The sequence below is a fragment of the Corvus cornix genome, chromosome 3 (assembly GCF_000738735.6).
Source record: "Corvus cornix cornix isolate S_Up_H32 chromosome 3, ASM73873v5, whole genome shotgun sequence".
Taxonomy (NCBI): domain Eukaryota; kingdom Metazoa; phylum Chordata; class Aves; order Passeriformes; family Corvidae; genus Corvus; species Corvus cornix.
Genome location: NC_047056.1, coordinates 51,124,968 through 51,135,348, shown reverse-complemented (window position 1 = coordinate 51,135,348; position 10,381 = coordinate 51,124,968). Strand labels below are relative to the sequence as shown.

The following is a 10,381-nucleotide window of genomic DNA, read 5'->3' as shown; positions in this document are numbered from 1 at the left end:
TAGATGGGGCCTTCAGTCACATTCTGCTTTCAACTCTACTCCGATTCTTCACTTGAACAGCGACTCTGTGAATCCTGCTGCTTTCATTCCCACCCCTGGCCATCTCCGGCTTTCTCCTGATATGCAGTGCCCTGCTTTCTTGCTGTCTGACTGAGGAACCAACTCATATGCAGAAGACTTTGAAGAATATGAGTGAAAAGATTTCTTTAAATAACCATGGCTTAGATCAGGAGTGGCAAACAAATGAGATTCAGGGTTTCCTGAGAGCTCAGTGGTGATGGCCTCATGCTTTGTCCTGCCTTCCCTTAGCTGCCAGTCACAAGTCTTCCAGCCATTTCCTGGAAAGCAATCAACTGACTGTGTTCCCACTTTGCTGTGGCCATAAACAGTGACAGATTTGCCTTGCCTGGCACTGCTCTGCTGAGCCTTATCGGGATCCCATTGCAGCCCTCGATGAAGAAAGCACCATCCTGCCTAATTCTTTATACGTGGGCTATAAATACCTGAAGTTATGTTTTGTATGAGTGAGGTGTCATGGAGGCTGTGACTTCCCTACTATTGCTTCTGGCAGTCTCATGCCAATTGTCCATAACTCACTTTGGCAAGCTGGCAGCTTCCAACACCTGAAAGCTGAAAATAGGAAAGGGCATTTGCAGGGTGGTGATACAATGTGTGCTCGGCTTTAAAAAGGATCGCAAACTTAAAGCAGTGGAGAGCAAAAAGGCATACCAGTACCACCACGGATATGTGACATTAAACAAACCACCTGTCATGATACACAGCTGACTACTTGCCAAATGGAACAGGATCTTCTTATTATTCATTGTTTTGTCCTGCAAAACCTGCACACCAACGAGAAGGAAAAGTCTCCAGAAGGGTACTGTTACTTTTCTGACCATCCCTGGCTGTATTGGAGAGCCTTATTCAGTGGCAATTTCCAGATGTCCACCTACTCATGTGGATTTGAAGACCAAAAGGTGAAATCGTGGTGGGTACCCTACTTAACTGCTGCAGGAAAGGGAGCTGCAGGATAAGGTAACTTCCTTGAAGTAACTCACATTTTTAAAGCTTACTGTCCTCCCAGCACTTTGATTTCACCTCTGTTGTTCCTCACAGCTGGGATGTCAGCCAGGTATTTTCCTGGCATCCCATGTGTGCCCAACCACTGCCACCTGCCCACGTGGCTTTGCTAAAGGATTGCACCAGCCACAAAGAGACATTCATGCATCACACCTCAGTGCATCCCAGCTCTGCCTCCGTCCCAAGGAGAGACAAGGCAGAGCTAACCATCCTTTTGGTTTCATAAGTCACTGTAGCCAAGTAAGAACCTGGCCGACCCAAAAGGGGACAAGACGGCTGCCACATGGACAGCCTCTTGAAGCATCCCATTTGCCCTCACCTGTGCCTCCCCAGGGAGGTACTCCTGCACCGTGGTGCATCCTTGCAAACCACATGGAGGAGGAGAAATCCCATCCCAGCCTACGTGATGGCCGCTTTGACCTCAAATTCACAATTCTTTGTGCCGGGGGTGGGGGGGAGTGTCCTGCCTACCACTGTCACTCTCTGTGTGCCTGTAGATGGCTAAAAGAAGAAAAACAAACACGGGAAGAAGAAAGCCAGGCAAAAGCACTGTGGAAAAGTGGGCCACCATCCAGCACTTCCCTGTGGCATGCTTCCCCCAACCTCTCAGATCTTCCCTGCTACTTCAGCATGGCTGCCCTTCAGAGAGGAGCTGGTGGATCCTGGAGCAAAAGGCAGGAGCGCCGGCCTCGCGGGTGGGGGACGGCTTGGATACGCATGGCCCTTGCCGGGACTGTGCAGCGAGTCAGGGCTCTGCCGGGCAGGGGGAGCGACAGGGGACGTGCCCAGCCAGGGCGATTGCCCGTGCAAAGCGTGTGCCCACCCGCACTCCGCATGTTCTGTTTTTCTTTGCCATTCCAATGAAAACAATCGTAAATAACGGTAATAAACCCCACCACACCGGCCAAGGGCAAGAGTGGGTGGGCACTCGTCCTGCACAGCGCGGGTGCAGTGTGGAAAAAACAAGAGATGGAAGGACGTGGGAAGTGGGGAGCGTGCCGGTATCCCCACACACACCTCCCGCATGCGGCGCCCGTGTTTGTGGAAAAAGGTGGATTTCGGATCTCGCCTCCGGGAGAGGGGCCGGCCCCAAGAACGCCCACGCGGGTTCTGGGGCCTCACGCCGGCGGATCCGGGCACCTGCACCGCGGCGGCGCCGGAGGGACGGACCTCGCCCTGCCCGGGCAGCGCTGCTGGAGCGCTCACCCCACGCGTGTCGGCGGCCGCCGCGCTGCAGCGACACGAGCGGACGGGGCGGAAGGGGCAGCGGCGATGCCCGGGCGCGGGGCCGGACGGGGCCATGGGCGGCGGGAGAGCGGCCCCGGGGTGCGCGGGGTGCCGCTCCTGCCGCCCCGCCGTGGAGCCCCGCTTTGTTCCCGGGGGAGGCGCTGAGCACGGGGTGCGCGGGTGCCTTCCCGACCCGCCTGGCCCTTTCCCGCGTGTCTCCGTACACGCGTGTGCCCCGCTGCCTGCGCGCGCGCGTTGGGTGTTGGGTGTTTGGGGTTTTTTTTTCCTTTTCTTCTCCCCCCTTCCCCTCCCTTCCCCCCCCCCACCTCCCCCCCCGCCCCGCTTGCTCCAGGTTTTACTTCTGGTTGCCTGTAAGGGTTTTGCTCCTCCCTTCTGAAATCCTATATTAGCCGCGGCCAAAGCCGTGTAAGGAACACAGCTCATTGTTGGCAAGTGCCGATGCGCCTCGCGGAGGGGCGAGAACCAGCTCCGGGGCTGCGGCAGCGATCGCGGCGCCGGTCACGTCAGCGCCGGGGAGAGGGAGCCGGAGAAGCCCTCTCTATGCTGGGTGACTCTCGCTGACTTGATTCCACCGCCACCTTTGAAGGAGAGGAAGAAAGAAGCCGGGAGGTGAGTGCGGCGGTTCTCGTGGCTGGTGCCGGCTGTCCCTTTTGTGTGCAACAGGGAAAACGTGACTGTATAAACACGCGAGGAAAGGTGTTTCTCAGCTGCCTGGCTTCACGTCCTTATCTATGCATTACCGTATTTTTACCAAAATAATTGAGACTTAATTCCAAAAGTTGCTGACAGCGGCTAGGTGGGACTTGCCAATTCTTTGCTTGTTCCCCGCAAGTTAGTGAGAGTGCCGTGGGAATCCGCTGCCTTCGCGGGCGAAGCCGGGGGGCTTGGGCGCCTCCGGAGCGTGCGGGGAGGCGGCGGCGGTGGCCGAATGCGACGCTCCCCGCCGATAGGTATGCGCGACTTGGAGTGGGAAGACGTGCTGCCCGCCGGATTAGCGGAGGGGACCGGGATTTTCGTTCCGCGGGCTCCCTTTTTATTTTTCCCTTTGTACTCCATGGTGGAGTAGTACACTGTAAATTTTAGGAGATTTTTTTTTCCCTCCACCGGGAAGGAGAGAGGACTGCAGGACCAGCGAAGTAATTTCTGTCAGGGCCAGGCAGATGCAGCTGGTCCGGGAGAGGGCGGCTGGATGTCCGAGGAGGGTGTATTTTCCTAATGTATTCACACGCTAACTTTCCAGGTGAGCCATGGCAGACCACATGATGGCCATGAACCACGGACGATTCCCCGACGGATCCGGCGGGCTCCACCACCACCCTGCGCATCGGATGGGCATGGGGCAGTTTCCCACCCCCCATCACCACCACCAGCAGCAGCAGCCGCCGCAGCAGCACGCCTTCAGCGCCCTGATGGGCGACCATATACATTACGGAGCTGGGAGTATGAACGCGAGCAGCGGGGTGAGGCACGCCATGGGGCCGGGCAGCGTGAGCGGAGGGCACCCGGCCGGCAGCATGCCGCCCCCCGCCCGCTTCAGCGGCTCCCAGTTCATGGCCCCCCCCGTCGCCAGCCCGGGAGGGCAGCTGAGCGCCAGCATGCAGCTCCAGAAGCTGAATAACCAGTACTTCAGCCACCACCCCTACCCCCACAGCCACTACATGCCGGACTTGCACCCCGGCAGCCACCAGCTGAACGGCGGCAGCCAGCAGCATTTCAGGGACTGCAACCCCAAGCACGGCGGCGGCGGCGGCAGCGGCTTGCCGCCCGCCGTCCCCCACGTCCCCGCGGCAATGCTGCCGCCCAATGTCATAGACACGGACTTCATCGACGAGGAGGTCCTCATGTCCTTAGTCATCGAAATGGGGCTGGATCGCATCAAGGAGCTTCCCGAGCTGTGGTTGGGACAGAACGAGTTTGACTTCATGACAGACTTCGTTTGCAAACAGCAGCCCAGCAGGGTGAGCTGCTGATTCATTTAAAACAAACAAAGGACTTTTATCGGTGCGAATGAAAACATTCCCCTAGACACGGTGTCTCACTTTTCAGGGCTTGAAAAGGTGAGAATCTGGAAAGCAGAGTCAACTATGCGCTTGTATAATTTTTTTTTTTTTTTTAAATCGCTGCCACCTTTTTTTTCTTTTTGTAGCTTTGTCACTCACCTTCCCTCCTGTAGTAATAATATCTAGCGAACTCTGCCTTTTTATGTTGGTTGCCCCCCTCCCGACCTCCCTCTCTTAATTTCCTCGCAGTAACGTGCCCATAATTATCCCACAGTGCCGAACTGTTAGATATTAATCTTGGCAAATTGCTTAATCTTGTGGATTTTGTAAACGATGATTTCCAATGACTTGAACTGCATTCAAATTCTGAGTGAACAGGGAAAAAAATTGCATTAGTTGGTTGCATGAACTTTGAAGGGCAGATACTACTGCACAAAAGCTGCCATCTTGCTTAATTTTTAACTATGCATTGCAGTGCAGACTTAATTTTTTTTTTTTTTCTGAATACTCTAAACTGGAAGCTTAACAGATGTGGGCCAAACCTTTCCAGATCAGGAAAAGTAATACTGTTACTTAAAAAGTCTGCTACCCATTCCCCCTCCCCCATATGTACAGACAATAATATGGTGTGGATGGAATGTTGACTAGTGGCAAACATTCACAGATTTTTTTTTTTTTTTTTTTTTTTGTTTCTGTCTTCAGCGTTTTGACACTGTGCTAATATAGTTTATTCAGTACATGAAAAGATACTACTGTGTTGAAAGCTTTTCAGGAAATTTTGACAGTATTTTTGTACAAAACATTTTTTTGAGAAAATATTGTTAATTTATTCTATTTTAATTTGCCAATGTCAATAAAAAGTTACGAAATGCTTTAGTTTTTCTAGAAGTCATTTTACCAGTATTTTTCTTCAAAACTCTTCCCCACTGTCCCTGGTAAGTGGAACATCTATCTGTACAACCGTGTTGGTGTGCAAAAAGACATTCCAAAATAGAAAATACACTACACCCATATATATGTCATGGTGAACTCGGTAGATGAGCGGGATTTGAGCATACTTACAGCATAAAGCCTCATGCGTTACATTGTAATATGCCTGTCAGTGTGGTTTTCTGAAAAATAAAGTTGCCAAGAGCGCAACTTTTTTTGTGACTTGCCAACATACTTGCTTTAAATGTAGTTGTCCAGAGTTATGATGCATAAAGTATTTATTATATTTATCTATTAAACTTGTAATTTTATAAATCTGCTTTCATTTATATAGTAGACTTTGTTCTTTTGTATATTCATTATCTCACCTGGAAGACCTATGTAAAAAGTATTTGTAACATGGGAAGGGAGGGTGGTGGATGTCACCCTCTGCCTCTCACCTCACAGGGTTAACACAGGAGATTGCTGCATCAATCCAGATCTGTGTGACACTGGAACCGATTTCATTTCATTTCCAGTGACTTAGGAGAAGGGGAATATATCCTTGAAATATTCCTCAGTGGGACATCTCTGACCCCTGTCTCCCAGAAACTGCTACCAACTGAAGCCACTGACACAAATCCATACAGGTCTACTTAAAATATTTTGGAGAAAAATGCCCATTATTTTAAGGCAGCTGACATTTAGTGCCAACTGTTGCTGCCTTCTGCCCTCACTCGGCCTTTGGCAAAGCTCCTGCACAAGTTACTCGGTCGGTGAGGGCTGTGGGATCAAGACCTTAATAATACATGTAATCCTGTTTAGCCATGCTTCCCAAGTTTGATAGAGGAGAAGTACTACCGAGCTTTCTTTTTGCTTACTTTTTAATCCATGTCTTCTGAATTAGGAAGAAAAACAGCATGGTGGATGTAGTTAAATTTTAAACCTGGTCACGTAAACAGGAGGATATCACCACACAATGGGAGTGTAAATAGCAGTGTTTTAAATCAAGCTGGGAAATTAAACTGATTACTAAGACTGTCCCAGCTGGTAAGAAAAGTGATACTTGGCCTTCTTTGCCTTACAGACACAAAGCAGCTAACATGTTTATGAATGTAAAAAAAAAAAAAAAATCAAGTAAATATTAAAGTATTAGCAGAGGTAGAAAGAAGGAAGTTTATGCTTCTGGGGAAAACTGAGATAACTAAATGCACTCTGCAGGCAGTGACAGTCCATGCCTAGAAAACTCTCAATACCAAGAATTTTAAAAAAGCAGCCTTCTGATTTCAGCCAGTGGTTGCTAATGTTTTGTGACAGTAAATTTTACATCAAATGACAGTAAATCATAACTTACCAACTCACCAATAACGTAAAAGAGTGTTTAGAAGAATACAGCTGTAGTTTTAAGAGCCATTGCCCAATTTGCCACTATATAAATCCTTTTTCCATTTTAAGGCTGTTTGATCTGCGCACGTTTCATTGCCCTCTTCTGCGGGAGTTAGGGAGGGTGATTTTTCTGATTCTAATCAACTTCTTGTAAAACAGACTATCAAATTATGTGCATACCAAATTGCATAGATGTTTAAAGCCTCGATGATCTTCTAAAACCAAAGGGAATACTCTCACTTTAATGATAGGCACTTTTGCTTCATAAAGTTGGTTAAACAACAGATTCTTCACACTTGAGACATCACTACTTATGTCTGTCAACATTAAATCCTTCCATGCAAGCTTTTCCAAGAGTAGGCAGTTCCATGGGCACACTGGTAGAGTCTATTTGCATACAACTCCATGTAAAACTGAGAGCGGCTACCTCTGAGTAACAGCAGCTACTGAAAGCACTGGCTTTGGGCAAGGCATCGGCAAGGGGGTTTATGATTTCCTAAAAGAAGACCCTGGGGAAATTTGCCAAACAATCATATCGTCTGCCTTGTCCCTTAATTTCTAATGAAGAGTCAGATCCCAATGGATAGCACAAGTGTGTATTTTTTTATTCATTATATCATCTACTGAGCAATATTGGGGGCCTGACCCTCATCTTGCCAACACAAACCCCTTGGCAATGCTCCCACTGGCCCATAGCTGAGGCAGTAACAGGCTTTCAAGCAGATTCTCTCTGTCCTCCACACTGCTTTGAAATAGACTGAAGTAATTTATTATTGGAACCCAGCGATTAGTGAAGGATGCACAGCGACCCAGTTCTCCAGCTCCTCACGAAGGACACTGCCGTCTCGCGTCCCGCTAAGTTGCTGTCAGTACAGGAAACTTGACCTCTGTACTTTGGCTGTTTTTCAAGAACTTCCAACATGGTACATGAGATCTGCTCCTCTTTAAGCCACGGCCACAAATAGACGCGCTGCTTTATTTGGAAGGGAGGTCAGCCCTAAGCCGGCCCGCTACGCAACGTGCGCTCGGTGGGAAATTAGGCGCCGATTAGCGCAGTCCTCATCCTTTTTCCCCGGGAGTCAAGAATTCACGGGTGGGCACTGTGCTGGAGGCCGCAGGAGGGGCAGCTGCCCGCCCACCGAGGGGCTCGGCCACTGCCCGCGGGGGCCGTGGGCGCTGCGGGAGCCCCGGCCCGGCCCGGCCCCTCAGCCACCTGCGCGGGGCGGCCGCGGCGCCAGGGCGCCCCCCGGTGGCAGCCGCGCTCTGTGCCGCCGGCCCGCTGAGGGCGCGGGGGGCGCGGGGCCGAGAGCCGCCCCGTGCCGGGAACCTCCGTCCTCGCCGCGGCGAGGGGCTGCGCGGGGCCAGGGGCCCGCAACGAGGCGTGCCGGGGGCACAGGAGGGGCACGGCTCTCAGCCAGGGCAGCAGGCCCAGTGCTCGTCACTGCTCTGCCCGAGGGACCCCTGGAGAGCCGTGCCGGGAGCGCCGTGCCGGGAAGGGCCGTGGATGGAGAGCCGTGCCCGCAGACGGCGGCCCTGCCCAGTGCCCGGCCCGAGCGGGGTGCGGACTCTCCAGAAATTTCTCGGCGTGGATTTACAGAAGCACACAAACCTTGTGAAAACATGCCTGTTGGTCTCAGGTCTTATTTTAAAAAAAAAAAAAAAAAAAAGTTATATAAACAAGGATTATCCCCTTCTTATCTTGTCTTGCTAGGGGGATTGGAAAATTCCAACATCTGGATTGGCGGAGTTCCTTTCATTTGTTTCATTTTTTAGTCACTCTTCTTTTTTTTTTTACTTTTTCCCCAGGGAGGTGTTTTCCACACTCGGTTGGATACAAAGCCCTGTGGATCGCTGGTGTTCAGCCAAAGGCTGGTGTGTGTGGGGCCCCACAGAAGTAGTTCGTCAGGGCATACGTGACTTCTGCATCAATGTCTGGCTATAGAAGTCATCCTATTCCCACCTTGTTGCTACCCTGTTCCTCCTGCCCTCCGCCTCTGCTCCCTCCCGACTGTGTGGCACACCAGGGCTTAACATGTGAGCTGGTACCCAAGGGGGCAATACATCCTTGTATCAGAAACCCCAGGAAGATCAGGGGGGCACAGGCATTGAGGGGAGGGAAATTAAGTCAGAAAAAGCAATTCTTGTCCCTGACCCTACAACTGTCCTTTCTGAAGCCTTCATTTCTTCAAAAATACTGCGGGTTTACTGCAGACAGAAATAAAAAATGCCAGTGTTACAGATCTGGGCTACACACACCGTCCTTAACCTCATCTATTTCTGTATCATCACTCATAGGGATAGCAGGGTGAACAAGGACTAGGTAACATTGACAGGAGCTGTTCAAATGATAAGACAAAGTATTTTTTAAATAGTCTGGCAGATATATTTGTCAGATAACACTGCATGTGCAATAAAACTCAGATGAGGAATCAGAGGAATTTGGAACCCAAGGCAGCAGCATTTTATCAGGATTTCATGTGTTCTAAGTGCATCATTTTGTCAGTACAGAGGAGGTGTTTTACATAGTTTATGAAAATATATTTACACATTTCAATATGGTGTCACTATTGTGCTCACGCGCAAGATAAAACTGAGTCTCAGTAACTGCAACAATAACAAATACATCAAATGTCTGAACAGACGAGCTGCTGTTATGGTAAGTTCTCTGTTATTCTCTTTGCCTCATTTTAGAAAAAAATTGCAACACCAGGTTTTTAATAGAGTTGGTTCAGTCCCTCTCCATCTGCTGTGCCTTTTCCCCTCTTAAAAAATTACAGAGGGCCAATTTGATCACAGGCCTGAAACAGATTTTGAAATACTTATTTACCATATTAAAAAGAAGCAAAACATTTTCCACCTTTTCCACCTTATCATGAAATGCTAACCACTTTTCACACCTTTTTCTTTCACTGGGCCATTTTGTTATCTCTCTCTATTGGAGTGTTCATTTGGCAACATATTACCTATTTTATAAGGAATAGGGTAGAATAAAAGAAACTTTCAGAATTGTCAAGTTCCCAAAACTGTGGCTGAAGTTATTAGTTTGAGTACAAAGCATTTCCTAAGCTCAAAAGCTAATTACTCAGCATACACTAGTTGAAATAAGAAGCTGAGGCCATTTTAACAAAGAGCCTCCTAAGAATTGCCCTGTGAGTTTCCTAGGGCAGGCTGCTTTGCTAGCATTAGTGCACTGTGCAGGAGAGGGGAAAATTTCTGAAAGTATATAAAATGTCTTATCTGCTGCTATTCAAACACAAGTAACACAGAGTATTTCAGATTTCACTCTCTCTCCCTGCCAGGATAAGTATTTAAAGGCTTGATACTCAAAATCTCTTCTATTTACTTCAAGGTACATTATTTGGTCTAATAAGTGATATTATCTCTGCCTACAAACCTCATACAGTTGTATGTCCTCCATCAACTTTGTATGAAGTAGAGTATGTACTTGAAGACAGAAATTAATTCCTAGGATTTTCCAATTACGGTAAAAGACACCAAGATTCTGCACACATCTGTTTTGTACAGAAACTAAATAGTTATATTTTAGGATTGCTTATAGGATTATAAGGGTTATATAGTTATATTTTGGGTTGCTTATCAGCAGGTTGCACTAAGGCTAGTGTGTGATCCAACAAGGAGATGAAGGGCAAGGTTCAAACACAGGTATGGGGATGAACAGAAACTCTTTCTAAGTAGCAGGCAGAAAAAAAATTAGTGATCATCACAGAGAAAGTTTTAGGGAAAAGGTTTGAAGACCA

General features: G+C 48.9%; 1 protein-coding gene across 1 annotated transcript; it reads left to right on the top strand.

Annotated features, from left to right (window-relative positions):
* Positions 1–2,638: 2,638 nt before the first annotated feature.
* Positions 2,639–5,587, top strand: CITED2 (Cbp/p300 interacting transactivator with Glu/Asp rich carboxy-terminal domain 2). The gene is made up of 2 exons (XM_039569937.1): positions 2,639–2,937; positions 3,569–5,587. The coding sequence occupies exon 2, from the start codon at positions 3,576–3,578 to the stop codon at positions 4,296–4,298; it is 723 nt and encodes a 240-aa protein (XP_039425871.1). The 5' UTR covers positions 2,639–2,937; positions 3,569–3,575; the 3' UTR covers positions 4,299–5,587.
* Positions 5,588–10,381: the final 4,794 nt, after the last annotated feature.